This window comes from Ovis canadensis, chromosome 12 (assembly GCF_042477335.2).
Source record: "Ovis canadensis isolate MfBH-ARS-UI-01 breed Bighorn chromosome 12, ARS-UI_OviCan_v2, whole genome shotgun sequence".
NCBI lineage: Eukaryota > Metazoa > Chordata > Mammalia > Artiodactyla > Bovidae > Ovis > Ovis canadensis.
The window spans coordinates 45,743,283-45,759,301 of NC_091256.1; the positions used below are offsets into that span (position 1 = coordinate 45,743,283).

The following is a 16,019-nucleotide window of genomic DNA, read 5'->3' on the forward strand; positions in this document are numbered from 1 at the left end:
TTACTGGATCATGTGGTAGTTCAGGTTTTAATTTTTTGAGGAACCTCCATACTGTTTGCCATAGTAGTTGCACTAATTTACATTCCCACAAACAGGGTACTAGAATTCTTTTTCTCTAGATCCTTGACACACATGTTTGTCATTGTCTTTTTAATGATAGCCATGGTAGCAAATATGAGGTGATAGCTCATGGTGGTTTTGATTTGCATTTCCCTAATGAACAGTGAATGGCAACCCACTCCAGTACTTTTACCTGGAAAATTCCATGTATGGAGGAGCCTGGTAGGCTGCAGTCCATGGGATTGCGAAGAGTCGGACACGACTGGGCGACTTCACTTTCACTTTTCACTTTCATGCATTGGAGAAGGAAATGGCAACCCATTCCATTGTACTTGCCTGGAGAATCCCAGGGAAGGGGGAGCCTGGTGGGCTGCCGTCTATGGAGTTGCACAGAGTCGGACACAACTGAAAGGACTTAGCAGCAGCAGAAGCAATGAACAGTGATGTTGAACATTTTTTCATATGCCTGTTGGCTATTTGCATGTCTTCTTTGGAAAAATTCCTATTCAGTTCTTCTGCCCATTTTTGAGATCCGGTTGTTTGTTTCTTTGACACTGAGTTATAAAAGTTTAATATATTTTTGGATATCAACCCCTTATCAGACATTACATTTGCAAAGACTAAGTTATTCAATTGCAGCTAATTTTGTTCTTTTTGAATTTGATTAAGGTCTCCCATTCAGTAGGTTGCATTTCCATTTGTTGATGGTTTCTACAATTTTGTTTAACTTTCTCTTGTTGTTCAGTCATGTATCACTCTTTGTGACACCATGGACTGTAGCACACCAGACTTCCCTGTCCTTCACTATCTCCCAGAGTTTGCTCAAACTCATGTCCATTTAGTTGATGATGCCATCCAACCGTCTCATCCTCTGTCACCCACTTCTCCTGCCCTCAATCTGTCCCAGAATCAGGGTCTTTTCCAATGAGTCAGTTCTTCACGTCAGGTGGCCAAAGTATTGGAACTTCAACTTCAGCATCAGTCTTTCCAATGAATATTCAGGGTTGATTTTCTCTAGAATTGACTGGTTGGATCTCCTTGATGTCCCAGGGACTCTCAAAAGAGTCTTCTCGAGCTTTCACCATCTCTATGAAATTATGTGAAAGTTACCTATCCTGGTCTTGAAGGTATGTTCTGTGATGTCTTATTCAGTCTGCATGCACCTAGTGGCTTTGGTGGGAGAGCATATATGAAGTGAGCATGGGCCACACTTTCCCTTAGGGTGTGCTGGCAACCGCCTCCTTGGTGAGAGACAGGACTGGTTTTAGAGGGACTAAAGCCAGATCCGGGTGCAGCCAGGACTTCTCCTTGGGAGAAGGGAGGAAGGGAGGAAGTAAGCTCAGGGTCCTCCTACTCTGCTAACTTGATCCCACCTCCCATTATGTTTTGTAATACAAATATTTACCACTAATTAGATGAAAATATAATTGATTATACTCAACTCACAAGTTATTTATTCTTGGAATATATTCCATAAACCAAAACAATATAAGACTATGGTTATAAAACTATAATGCTAAGTCTGCTAAGTCACTTCAGTCGTGTCTGACTCTGTGTGATCCCCTAGACAGCAGCCCACCAGGCTCCCCCATCCCTAAGATTCTCCAGGCAAGAACACTGGAGTGGGTTGCCATTTCCTTCTCCAATGCACGAAAGTGAAAAGTCAAAGTGAAGTCACTCAGTCATGTCTGACACTCAGTGACCCCATGGACTGCAGCCTACCAGGCTTCTCCATCCATGGGATTTTCCAGGCAAGAGTACTGGAGTGGGGTGCCATTGCCTTCTCTGATAAAACTATAATATTAGTAAACAAACACACATGCACATAAAATAATTGTTTGTCTAGACAGTTATTTCAGAATTCCTTAAATTAACATTCAATATTTGAACAGTATTCCTTTCCTGATATATTGTTGTAGCCAGAATGGTAAAATTTCCATGGAAGCAGTAGTATTCCATGTCTAGTCTGTTTTATCATTCTATTTAACTCTATTAATTGTGTTTTCCTTTCCTGTGGAATGAAAAAGCAGAGGGAGGAAGAAAAGATAATTTGGGATATTTTTCTTTCTTCTTTTTTAATTTTTGGCTACACCCCATGGCTTGTGGGACCTTAGTTCTTGAACCAGGGGTCAAGCCCACCTCCCCTGCATTGGAAGGCAGAGTCTTAACCACTGGACCATCAGGGATGTCCCTGGGATATTTTTCTTTTTTGATACTAACATTATAATCTCAAGAAAAAATATACTTTAAAAATGAACTGTTGGAGACTTCCCTGATGGTCCAGTGGCTAAGACTCCGTGCTCCCAACGTAGGGGGCTTACATTTGATCCCTTGTCAGGGAACTAGATCTCACATGCCGTGACTAAGAATTTGCATTTCACAACTAAGACTTGGCACAGCCAAAGAAATATATACTTTTAAAAATTAAGCCTTGAATTTCTGACAGTCAAGTTCCTATATTTCAAGTTATCAATACATTTTCTAACTGAACAGAAAACTATCTTATGCTTTATGCTTTTTTATACATTAAATGTCTGGATCAAGTAATCCAAGAATTGATTATACATAGAGATCAATCTAGTTAAATAGCTGGTGAGGTTGTTGAATTGATTATTTTCTCAGAGATTATGTAGGGGTAGTTTTAACCTTTTCTTTTTCCTTTAAGCTTTTTTAGTTGAGATGGGCCCAGAAAAGTTTGAGGGACTTACCTACTGAAAAAGAACTTACCGCATTCATTCCTTGCCCGAAAAAGGGCACTATGGCATGGGCAGCATCTCCCATCAGCAAGCAATGTGATTTAAAGTGAAAAGAAGAGCACTTAACGGATATCATAGACTGGGCAGGCAACAGAAAGAAATCTTGCACGAGGGCTTGCCTTCAGAAGAAAACAATCAAAATGTAAAAATGTTAAGCTGGGTATTAAATACTGCATAATTCTTTCAGATTTGCTGGCTTTGTCAACATAATATTTCATTGAAAAATACATGAGAATGCCAGGAAGAAAACAGGAGAGGGAGTGGTGAAGTTTCTCCTAGTTCCCAAATTCCATTGTTCTGATTGCATCCTTAATTTGAAACAATGTTAATCACATCCAAAAAGAACAAGAGTAGCTGAATTTGAATAATTTGGAATGTGCCTGTGTTATATGTCAGGAAAACTTCGTTATCTAGCACATAAATCACACAACGTCCAGCTACGTTGGTATGTTTCAGGTTTCCTTGGAAAAAATTGAGATGCAGTTGTGTATTTTAGTAACACCCAACAAACCAAAATTAAGTTAAGTGAGTCCATGTGTATCTGGAAATGAACAACTGGACTCAAGCTAGTATCTCTCAAGCATCTACAGAGGTTTTGTGGGCGCTTTTGTGGAGAAGTACTATGTACATTTATCACGTGTACTCGCTCAGTCATGTCTGACTCTTCGTGACTCTATGGACTGTAGCCTGCCAGACTCTTCTGTCTGTGGAATTTCCCAGGCAAGAATACTGGAGCGGGTTGCCATTTTCTCCTCCAGGGGATCTTCCCGACCTGGTGACTGAACCCATGTCTCCGGCATCTCCTGCACTGGTAGGTGGATTCTTTACCACTGAGCCATCTGGCAATCCTGTGTACATACACTAGATGATTTTACATCTAGTGAGAGAGGCAAGCCACAGAACAAGCTCCAAAACTATCTAAGGGCTAAATTTGGCATGCAGAGATTTCCCTTCAATGCCAGAGAAGGAGAAACCAACATAGCAATTGAATTGATATGCAGGAAAGGACGAGAACTGACAATTTTTAAAAAGACCTGCTATGACTTGGCAGTGGGCTATCCCTTTTACATAATTAACTCATTTAATTTTCAAAATTTCCCTAAAAGTAAGGCATCCTGATGTCTATTTCAGTGATGAAAAATCTGAGACCCAAGGAAATCAGGGACAAGAGTAGTGTTAAAACCTTGCTCTTTCTGCAGCATTGTGCTGCCTTCATGAAGATGTCACTGGAGGTGGAATGTGAGTTAGGTTCTAGGACAGAGGGACAGGGGAGAGAGGCACTGAGTGAGACCAAATGACAAGGTCCATGTGGTGATGTCGAAATGGCCCAGAGGAGCTAAGACTCATAAACCAGACGGCTGGTACAATTAGCTATCAGTTTGGAAAAACTTTATACATGCCTGGCCCTGTGCTGAATGGTTTATAGGCATTATTCCCTTTACTCTGCACAACAACCCTTTGGGGCAGGTACAACTATCATCAGCATTTTAGAAGGGTATGAGACATAGAAAAGCTTATACAGCTAGCAACTGGTGGACTTGAGGGTGCCATCATATAGATTTGTGTTCCCACCAGCAGAAGGAAGCATAGCCAAGCTCTGTGGCACACCGAGACCTATGGGGCCTGAGCACCTGCACAGGGAACATAAAAGGCCCAGGGACAATTTTTCCCAGAGAAACTGGCCCCGCCTGGTTTTTTTTCAGAATTCCTGTTTGCAGCACAAGATCCTCTTGGACTTTTGCTGTAATCTAGGTTTCCCATCCAGGTCACTGCATGATCAGGAGATCCCCTGGAGGAGGGCATGGCAACTCACTCCAGTATTCTTGCCTGGAAAAACCCTGTGGACAGAGGAGCCTGGTGGGCTACGGTCTATGGGGTCTCAGACTCGGACATGATGGAAGTGACTTAGCACACAGGCAGGTTTCCCGTCCAGGTCACTGCATTACAGGTCATTTTTAACAAAAGCTGAAATAAGGTGCATTAGCCTTTATCTGAATTTTGAATACCTCAAACAAGGGGGCAAAAGGCATAATTGGACATCTTGAAACTTACTTTCCAATTAGAGGGATGGAATCCGGAAAGTATTTCTGGAAGAAGTCCAGCACATCACGACTAGTTAGCAGTTTTTCAAACTCTTCAAAAGGCATGAACAAAGTACATGTGAAAGATTTGTTCTGTGATGAGAAGAGGAATAGTGTGTGAGAGATTGGGGGTCAGGCAGTGCTGGCCCTAAGACAGATCCCTCAATCTCTGAGTGCTTGCTGTGGCTTAGGGGGCTCTGGGAGGAGTGTCCAAGCAGACAGGAAAGGCACCCTCACTTTCTTCCCTCACTCCCCAGGAAAAGCTCAGTAAGGGGTCCCCAGGTACACCCCTGCTTCTTGGTTATTAGGAAACTTTCTATACTGTAAACTTCAGATATTTTCACCAAGCAAACACTGCACTCCTTATACTATTAATAGGTGCATTGGATTTGAATTCTCTTTTTTTCTTTACTGTTATTCCATTTAAGACACTATGACATTAGGGCCTTGGGCCCCAGGATTCTTGACAAGAGAAAGGAAAAAAAAGGTAAATAAAAGACCAACCAGAGAAATATAAATAGATATATGTGTCTATATTATATATAGAGATTGTTGTTGTTTAGTCACTAAGTCATGTCCAACTCTTTAGTGACCCCATGGACTATAGCCCGCCAGGTTCCTCTGTCCATGAGATTTCCCAGGCAAGAATACTGAAGAGGATTGCCATTTCCTTCCCCAGGGGGTCTTCTGGACTCAGGGATTGAATTCACGTCTCTTGCACTGCAGTTGTATTCTTCACCACTGAGCCACATGGGAATCTCCATATAGAGATAATAATAACTACATATATATTCTGTTCAGTTCAGTTCAGTTCAGTCACTCAGTTCTGTCTGACTCTTTGCGACCCCATGAACTGCAGCACGCCAGGCCTCCTTGTCCATCACAAACTCCTGGAGTCCAACCAAACCCATGTCCATTGAGTCGGTGATGCAATCCATCCATCTCATCCCCTGTCATCCCCTTTTCCTCCTGCCCTCAATCCTTCCTAGCATCAGGGTCTTTTCCAATGAGTCAGCTCTTCACATCAGGTGGCCAAAGTATTGGAGTTTCAGCTTCACCATCAGTCCTTCCAATGAACACCCAGGACTGATAGCAAAAATGTCTCTAAGGTCTAATGAAAGAACAGTCATGTTCCTTTTTGATAATGAATATTCAAATATCCTACAGACCTTAAAGATGAAAAATACTTCCTAATATATAACCTAAATATCTTTGGCTTTATTTGGGGGCAGTTTCTTCCTGCACTGTCTTGGGGGAGGTGGCAGTCAGGTACCACCACACACAAACCCCCATTAGTCATTTGTATATCTTAAATATCCTTTCCAAAGTAAATAATTGTATTTCTTCAGGCTTTTCTTCAATATCCCCAAGTTTCAGATATAATCATTAAACAGACTAGACAATGATGAAGTTGACTACATACATGTATATAGTATATAAAAGTAAGTAATGCCCTGTAGCTCAGTGGTTAAAGTATCTGCCTGCAATGCGGGAGACCCGGGTTTGATCCCTGGGTTGGGAAGATCCCCTGGAGAAGGAAATGGCAACCCACTCCAGTATTATTGCCTGGAGAATCCCATGGATGGAGGAGCCTGGTGGGCTACAGTCAACGGGGTCGCAAAGAGTAGGACACAACTGAGTGACTTTACTTTCACTTTAATGAAAAACATTAATCATATAGGCAAAATGACAGTTAATAAAAAAATTTACACTACCGTGTTAGGAAGTGCAATCATCATAAAGGTATCTCTAGGCCAAATATGTAGATAATTAGGTTCCATGGCATACTGCAGGGGAAAAAATATATATATATATAATTAGTGTATTAATGCAGCTCATCTGCATTAACAAATAAGGCGCACCAACTCTGTTAATGTTGTACTTGTACACACAGCAATTTAGATCACTGCAAGTCCCTCCAAACATAAAGTCTAAGCAAAGACAGTTTGCCTGCTGTGAAAAAATAGCTTTAAGATGAACTCCCACTTAATTCCCCAGGTGTTAGAAGTGTTAGTCATTCAGTCATGCCAGACTCTTTGCGACCTCATAGACTGTAGCCCGCCAGGCTCCTCTGTCCATAGAATTGTCTTGGCAAGGATACTGGAGTGGGTTGTCATTTCCTCCTCGAGAGGATCTTCCCCACCCAAGGATCAAACCCGTATCTCCTGCATTGGCATATTCTTTACCACTGAGTCACCTGGGAAGCCCACAAAAGTGGTATATAATATTGCTATCCCAAACAGACTAGATGTTTGAATTTCAAATAGGATGGGTTAAATCAGTACCTTAAAATGTATGTTTTACATGCAAATCAAGTATTTAATGCTGTGTACCTTTTACTACTTATAAGCCAAGATCCTCATTGCTTCTGTGGGTATTTTAATTTTCCTCAACATACAATACACACACTACATATTTGCCTCTGGCCACATATGGTTTAACATGGACTCCAGGAAATAAAAAACATACAATGCAAGTCTCTCTGAAACAACTCCCTTTTCACTTTACTTAATAACTTTTTAAATTTAATCATGAGTATAAGAACTCTGGACTGTCAGTACACAAAGCTGATTCCCAACCTGTTTTTTTTTTTAATTTTTTTCCCAAGATATAATAGAAAAAGTAGTTGTAATTCCTTTCCTTTCTTCCCTGTTCAAGAAAACATATCGAAAGGTAAGGGAGTGAGTGATATTATTAAAAGGATACCTGTACATCCAGTTTATTATGAGTCATGGAATACATAGTACTTTAGCAAACCTTAAAATGGATCAAGACATGCTGCTGAGAACAACTGCACTAGAATACACTTCTATACTAATATGCGGCAAGGGAGGGGGAGAGTTGTAGGAAGGAGGAAAGAAAGGGAAAGGACTTACATCCCCATTCTTAGGTGGAATACTCAGCTCCATGTACCCATGAGGAATGTATTGTTGACTGTAATCAAAGCGGGGTTTCTTCATGAGGTGAGTTCTAACAGTGGAAAAGGCTCCATCACATCCTACAATGAGGTCACAGGTGACATCTTTGGGAACTTTGTCCTGTCTGAAAAATAAAATAAACCATCAAAAGAAAAAAAGTCTAGTGGTGAAAATGATGAAGTACCTCTATTGGGTATGAAAAGTAGTGACTTAATAGTGGAGTCACTGCTCACTTTTACATATCTGATTTAGAGCTTTGAGTTGATAGCTATAAAATGAAGATAACACTTGTCCCAGTCATGGGTTTGCTATGAGAATGAGGGTAACACACAATCATACTGATTCCTACAGACATGCTAAGCCACAGAAGCCTAAGAGCTGAGTTCCCTGCATGAAGGAAGAGAACCTTGAAAAGAAGGAAAAGTCTTTCAAATGGAGAAAGTATATGAACAACCACAGGGACGTGACCAAGATCTTCTAGGAGCAGCATGTTTGTCTTAGAGGAGATCAGAAGAGGAGTTTAAGAAAAGAATACAACTGGAGAGGGAGGAGAAGAGAATTTTGAATGTTAAGATGCAAGGTTTAAATACATTATTCTGGCAGCTGGGAGAAAACAATATATTTCCATTGGGCAGGTGGTGTATGAAGAGTAGTCATTTAAGACAACTTAAGAGTAAGTTACATGCAGTGGAGCCACAGTGCAGAAGGAAGAGGAAATGGAGACAAAGTGATCATAGTAGCCTACATGCGTGGGGGTGAGAGCCCAAAGGTTGTGGTGCTCAGGAAGAAGGTCAACATAGGCTCTGAGGCCGACAAGAAGTACGAGACACTGGGAAATGTTTTCAAGTCAAATGAGAGAAAATAAGGAAAGGGGTACATCAAAAATGATTTTAATTATTTGGTTAAAAGTACTAGGTAAGTCAGCTTCCCAGGTGACTCAGTGGTAAAGAATCTGCCTGCCAATGCAGGAGACACAGGTTTGATCCCTGGGTAGGGAAAAGCCCCTAGAGAAGGAAATGGCAGCCCACTCCAGTATTCTTGCCTAGAGAATCCCATGGATGGAGGAGCCTGTGGTCTATGGTTCACAGGGTCACAAAGAGTTGAACATAACTGAGCATCTAGACAGCAACACAACAAACTAGGAAAGTTAGGAGTAGGACAAACAGATGTTCGAAATTTTAGATACATTTGAGATTATGGCAAGAAGTACTTGCGAAGGTGTTTAAAGGAAAATTAATATTAAGATTGAAATAAGGGTTATTATTATTATTATTACAAATAGAAATGCGAATTTACAAGTAGTTGTTGAACAAACTGTGAATCCAAGATATTTCCCCCAAGTGGGATATGAGGCTTGGAACTTTAGAGGAAATGGGCTCAGCCAAGGGGAGACAGACAAATATTATTCAGAAAGAGGAGAGGAGAAGCAGAGCAGTGCAGAGTTATCTGTTTCAAGTTAGGAGAGGGTTAGAAGCAGAGTGTGGTTACCAGTCTAGAATACTGTTAAAAAGATGAGTGAGCAGGAGAATCAGGAAGAATACTGGTACTAATGATCAACATAAAATTACTTGATTGTAGAAACTACTTGAATTACCCCGTTAGTAATCATTTAACTCTTTCAAAACAGTCAAGAGCAAAGTTTACAGGCACAATTCTCCACTTCAACCCTTCACCTCTGAAGTCAAAGGGCCGATCGGTTCTTACCCAAGAACTGTGATTACTCCTTTCTCAGGATAACATTTCACCAGCTTGTGGCCAAAGTGCACTTTTACATTGGAGTATTTCTCAACAGCTGAAGAAACAAAGAAAGAAAACTAATGGAAATGAAATTCCAATTCTCATTTCACTTAAATTGAATTCATTATTTTCTGAGAATGGTGTGATAGAGATACTTAATAATGTAAACACGAATTAGTTAAAATGTGATTTGGCAACTGTTGTGCAAATGTTCTAGGATAATCTGGTAGTAAAAGAGATAAATAAAAATCAACTGTCTCCATCTCAAAAAAAAAATCTAACTATGTATATTCTTGCATCACTGTAATTGTTGGCACCCTAGGAAAGAAGCAATCATTACATATTTTAAAGCTGCCCCCAAATTAAGGCTTAGTTTGTGATTGGCAATATTCAGTCAAATTTCTTTTTACATACTATGTCTGACTCTGTATCTCTTTTTAGCAAGTCCTCTAGACTTCTGAGTCAGTTTGTTATAAATATAGATCATTGATATATAAATATAGATCTTTTTGTAATCAAACGCTGAAATAGTTACGGGAAAGTGAATAAGAAGGTTGGAAACTTCTTAATAAATAGAATCAAATTATTTTAGTGCTTTTTTGGCCTGCTAAAAATCTATAGTAAATTTCATTTTCTGAACTATTAATTATGTTCTTATCACTGTAGTAAAACATTATTTTTGTTCCTAGTTTTTTTCCTGAGCAGGAGATCTATAATTAGGGGCTATTTATTGTCCTTATAGCCACAAATCAGAATGTAGATATTAGAGCTGGTGTAGACCTCAAGATAGTCTATTTCAAAACTCTTCATTTCAGAAATGAAGTAACTGAGCTTCTGGAGGGAAAGTAAGATGACTAAGATCACACAAAGTAAAGGATTTAGGAAAAATAAGCCAGAAGTCTGACTTCCAATTCAACATTTCTATCTGTGCCCATCTCTCCTTTTCATCTCAGGTTTTGTATTTTTGTTGTTGTTGTTGTTGCTGTTGTTCTGCTTTGCTTGAGTTTGATTTGGGGTTTGCAGACTTTCTTGAACACAGGATTGGAAGCTTCAGAATATTGAAATTGGAGATATGCCAAAGACTTATCTACGTTTAAGAAATCTTTTGACAAATAACTTGGAGAAATCAGCGTTTACTCGAACCACTATGGGTATCTTTGACAAATACAATATGTGTTTGTGGAATCAACCTTTTTGTAATTTTTTTTTTCAAATTAAATGTAGAGAAATGCAGCTCAAAGAATTTTCCGTGGAACACTAGTCCTGTGATAACTGGAATAACTGTTCCGTGGTCATAGTCATTACAGAAATGCTCACACTCTGACCCTCTGACTGTGCTGTCTTAGTCCCCAGATACAGGTGGCTCTTAAGTGCTTAAAATGTGGCTGTTCTGAATGGAAATGGGATGCAACCACTGGGTTTTGACAACTTAGTAAAAAAAAAAGAATAAAATGTCTCATGAGTAGCATTCTTACATAGATTATACATTGAAATAATATTTTGGATACATTAGGTTAAATATACTACTAAAATTAAGTTCACTGATTTCTTTGTAGGTTTTTCTATTGTGATTAATATAAGGTATTAAATTATGCATATGGCTGGCATTTGTGGTCACATCTTAGACAGCATTACCCTGGAAAATCCACACTGCAGACTAGTAGAATAAAGGCCCTGAAAGTACTGTAAGAAAAGACTTTTAATAGTTACTTATGTATTTATCTGGTGGCACCGGGTCTTCATTGCAGCGTGTGGGATCTCTTAGTTGTGGCAGGTGGGATCTAGTTTCCTGACAAGGGATTTTACCTGGGCCTCCTGCATTGGGAGCATGGAGTCTTAGCCACTGGGTCAAGGGAAGTCCTAGAGCTTTAAAAACTAATTTGATGCAGGGTTTGCCTGTGTGTGTGCTAAGTCACTGCAGTTGTGTTCAACTTGTTGGGCCCCAAGGACTGTAGCCCACAAGGCTCCTCTGTCCATGGGATTCTCCAGGCAAGAATACTAAGGTGGGTTGCCATGCCCTCCTCCAGGGGATCCTCCCGACCCAAGGATTGAACCCACATTTCTCATGTCTCCTGCATTGACAGATGAGTTCTTTACCTCTAGGGCCACCTGGAAAGTCCAATGCAGGTTTTAAGTTTATCAAATTTACCTGACCACATATCCTTTTTATGTTTGTTTTACTTAACAGTTATTAACATCCCACAGGACGGTAAACCATGAAACAACCCTACATGAAAAGCTGATGCAGGAAAATGATTTAGTTACAGCACTTTCAGAGGAGAGCTGTTCTATCAGAAGGAATGAGTATTTATTTATCTGTGGAATAGGTGGCTCACAATCTGATGCCATGTAAAGGAATAAGAGCTGTGTAAAAGAACTTTATATGCCAAACAGTTTAGAAGTCAAGAGGTTCAGCATTCTTTTTATTAACATATTTATGCCATTTATGAAATTGTATGCTGTGCAGTGTGTACCTAATGAAAAACAGGGGAGCATGCAAGATGGGTCTTCCCCATGTTTTACCTCCTTATTATCAGTGTTTCATTTATATTACTGGAGGCAGTGACTGTAATAGTTAAAAGCATGGACTTTGGAATAGACAAACTCAAGTTCAATCCAGATTCTGCTACTTATTAACAGTGTAACCTGCTGTACTGTGGCCCTCTCTAAGCTTCCTTTATCACGTACAAAACTGAGGTAAACATAATTCTTACGTCATAGAGTTGTTTGGAGGCTTATACAAATTGATGCAATATAAAGCAGTTATTAACATAGTGCTTAACACATAAAAGATATTTTCTATTATTTTTAAAAGCTGTCTTGTAGTTTCTTTTCTTAAGATCAGCTTGAATATATAAAGCAACCTAGCCATGTATCTACTCATCCAAAAGTCAGCCTTACAAGTAAAGAAATGGAATTAAGATGAATACCAAACCCTATTTCTGAGCCCTCATGAATCAACTGGAGTGACCTTCCCCTTCACTCCTCCTCCCAGTTCAGTTCAGTTCAGTTCAATTCAACAGATATGTTACAAACTCACCCTGGGTAGGGGATTGTGGAGAAACACAGATAAATAACTGGAACCTCTGGTCTCCAAAAGTCAGAGGTTGCTGGAATGCATTGAGAGGGATTGATTGATTTAAAATATAGTAGAACTACTAATGGCATGCTTTGCATGGAATGAATTTGTTTAGTACAAACGCTAAAGAAGAAAAAAATATGATCAAGGGTTACATGAAATGTGATTGGATTGATTATCCAGGATACAAATTTAATTTGCAGTCCAGGGGCTTTTCAATTAATGGATAGGTCTAGGTCTAGTTACACACATGAGAATCTTCAGGCTTATGTACACCTTCCTCTTTATCAACTTCCTATACCCTGCATCTAATTTTGTCTCCTACAGATATCTTGAATCTATACCTCCTCCCAACTGGAGGGCTATAGCTTTAGTCCAGACTCTTGTTTTTGCACACAGCAATTTTCACAATACTTAAAAAAAACTTCAGTCCTCTATCAGCCTTCACACTATTGCTTTTCATATTTCTAATAAAAAAATCTGCTTGTGTCTCTTTGAAAATTGTTATATATGTATATCTGTTTTTCCACTAGATTGTGAGTTCTTCACTGAGGCACTCATTCAACCCAGTGCCTAGAAGACAACAGGAATTCAATACATGCTGAACAAACAATTTTTATTTAGACCACTGATAAGATGGAAAAGAGATGCTGGAAGATGTACTACCAGTATTTTTAAAGAAACACTTTGCATTGTACATAGTCTTGCTCTTAATAACTCCTAAGAAGGAATGGTAAACAAGTTTCAGTTAATCATATGACGAAATCAGTCTCATGCGCTTTGCTGAAAATGAGGGCTGGTGAATAAAGCATTGGACTTACCCGTCAGTAGATCCTTGTTTAGATTTTCTCTGCTTATAGAAAGAATATACTGCAAGAAAAATATAGTAGATACTATTTGTTTCTGGAGAATGGGCAAATATGCTTCTATGTTATTCACTTAGCAATAGAAAATACTAATTATTTCTCAGAAGGTTGCAAGCTCAGCTTTACAACCATTTAACTAAGTAGCCTTTTTTTCTATAAACACTTTAATCAAATATATGCAATACAATGTTCAGGTTTAAACCTAGGCTTTTTCAAAGTTTGATACTATATAAAAACAAATCTTTTTTTGGTACCAAAAATATTATTTTCATTAAGATAGTTTTGTTTTAACTATCAAACATAAATCTCAAATATTCATCTTAGGTCTCCAAATCACGGTGTGTAAAAAAACTTCAGAAATGACAACATTCCTAGAATAAATGTACCATTTCCCAAAGAAACTACTTTGAAATTTTCATTTCAATTTGAAAGGCTGTGTGAGTGTGTGGTGTGGTTGTGGCAGGGTGAGGGTTTTTAGGAATAGGTAGATCCCATACATGGTACATGGACTGGCTGTTTCTGACTTCACAGTACCGATTGTTCCATGGGACCCAGTCAAACAGTGCATAGGGCCTATGATACTTTTAGGGGTTCATGAAAATAATTTTAGTTTATTTCAAAATCATAAGAAAAAATAAATATAAGAATATGAATATATATTAATTCTTTAAAAGATAAGAATAAATCTAGTCTGGATTATATTAAAGCTTAATGTAATCTTTATATCAATGTGCTCATATAGTCTAATTTTTAATATTTATTGATTTATAGGGTCCCACAAAGCAAAAGTATCTATGTGTTTCCCTGGTGGCTCAGAGGTTAAAGCATCTGCTTGCAATGCAGGAGACCCAGGTTCAAACCCTGGGTTGGGAAGATCCCCTGGAGAAGGAAACAGCAACTCACTCCAGTATTCTTGCCTGGAAAATCCCATGGACAGAGAGACCTGGTAGGCTACAGTCCATGGGGTCGCAAAGAGTTGGACATGACTGAGTGACTTCACTTACTCTTACTCACTTAGGGCTCATGAAAGCCATAGTGCAGTCATGCAATTCAGGACAAGTCTATTGCTTTAAAAATTTAAAGCACATAAATTTCAAAATTATGGGACATTACAACATTTAACACAAATATGGTCTTTTATTCATCTTGATCCCATTCAAATATAGGCATGTAAAATTAACAGCTGAATCTATACTTGGTATAAAAATAACTTGCTCATGCTAAAGAGGCAATAGTAGACTGAGGAGGAGCTTCCTGTGTCTTTGTCATAAATTAAAATTAACAGGAACTTCGTAATTCTCTGCCTTATGGTTCTGTTTTCCAGTCTTCTACATTATTAATGTTTGCCTTTCAACAGAAACCACACTTGTTATACTTCTAAGTATACTAGGAAACATTCAAATTATGAAGTCTTATTAACATAAGGAAAATATTCTTTCCTTGCCAGTTGATCCCTATCAGGCTTAGTTGAGATAAACTGGGGACTGATCATCAGGGAACCAACAGACATGTTGGTCCTGCAGAAGACCAGGGAGAGTCCTGGTCTAATATCCTCCATATCTTTGGGCAGTTTCCTATTATAACCATAACTTAGAGTCACTGACATCAAGCTTCACTTCTCCAACACATATTCTAAAAGGCTTACCATGTGAAGAATAAGTAAGAACAAGAACAAACAAATGAAGAGCTGTAAAGTGAGTCTTGTAACCAAAAAACCCACTAAGAAAACCTAAAGGGCATAGGACAATCTTTGGAGATTTGTAAGACAAAAGTTGCAGTGCTGACTTTTTCAAATATGCTAGGAAAAAGTGTTTACATTGTTGTCCTGATAGCCTTCAAATGAGAATGTTTTTTAGTAAGGGGGTGTCATTTCTTTATTTTGAGCACAGGAGTTTAAGAATCGGAATTGGGGGAACTCTGGCCTGCTCTGTATATTAGAGAATATTTTGATATTTGGCAATTGGGGAAGGAAATGAGAAGAATCCGCAAGACGGTCATAGCAAAGGAGAAAGGGCAGAAAAAATAACAGCTAGAGGAGGAAGGCTCAGAGAAAGGGGTATAGAAAAGATTTCAGAAGTCAAATTGTATACGGTAGGAAGTTATGAATTGTTTGCTATGCACTGCACAATGTGGGCCTTCCATGACCCCCCAGGTCTTCAGTATATTCATGTATGTTTTTTTCCTCAAATATAATTTATTTAGCACTGTGCAAATTACCATGAGCTTTACATACTGTAATGAGTCATGGATTATTTTTAGCTGTTTGTACAGAGACCTGACCACAGCTGCTTATATAAACTACACTTTTTCTTTTTCCTGCTTAATAAAAAGTCTAGAGGTATCTCAGGGACATCCACAAATTCATCAGCGTCCTCCTCCTTTCTACTCCATCATTTCTGGCATGTAGCTTCCTTCTGTAAAGTTACCTCATGGTCAAATATGGCTGCTTCTGCCCTGGCAATCTTGTTTGTGTTCCAGGAGGAAGGCTAATAATATGTATTTTGCATGTGGAAATGGGTAAA

At 39.0% G+C, this 16,019-nt stretch overlaps 1 protein-coding gene and 1 non-coding gene across 4 annotated transcripts in view; one reads left to right on the plus strand and one right to left on the minus strand.

Annotated features, from left to right (window-relative positions):
- The window catches only part of KMO (kynurenine 3-monooxygenase), a 69,391-nt gene that overhangs the window by 22,594 nt on the left and 30,778 nt on the right, over nt 1-16,019 (minus strand). For all 3 annotated transcript variants that reach the window (XM_069545570.1, XM_069545568.1, XM_069545569.1), the window contains exons 5-10: nt 13,453-13,501; nt 9,520-9,607; nt 7,774-7,939; nt 6,613-6,684; nt 4,869-4,990; nt 2,788-2,935 (exon numbers count right to left, since the gene is read on the minus strand). In XM_069545570.1, coding sequence (XP_069401671.1) covers nt 2,788-2,935; nt 4,869-4,990; nt 6,613-6,684; nt 7,774-7,939; nt 9,520-9,607; nt 13,453-13,501 — 645 coding nt within the window. The remainder of the gene's footprint in view (nt 1-2,787; nt 2,936-4,868; nt 4,991-6,612; nt 6,685-7,773; nt 7,940-9,519; nt 9,608-13,452; nt 13,502-16,019) is intronic.
- TRNAC-GCA (transfer RNA cysteine (anticodon GCA)) lies at nt 14,299-14,370 on the plus strand. Its single transcript has one exon. It is a non-coding gene; the product is annotated as a tRNA-Cys (tRNA).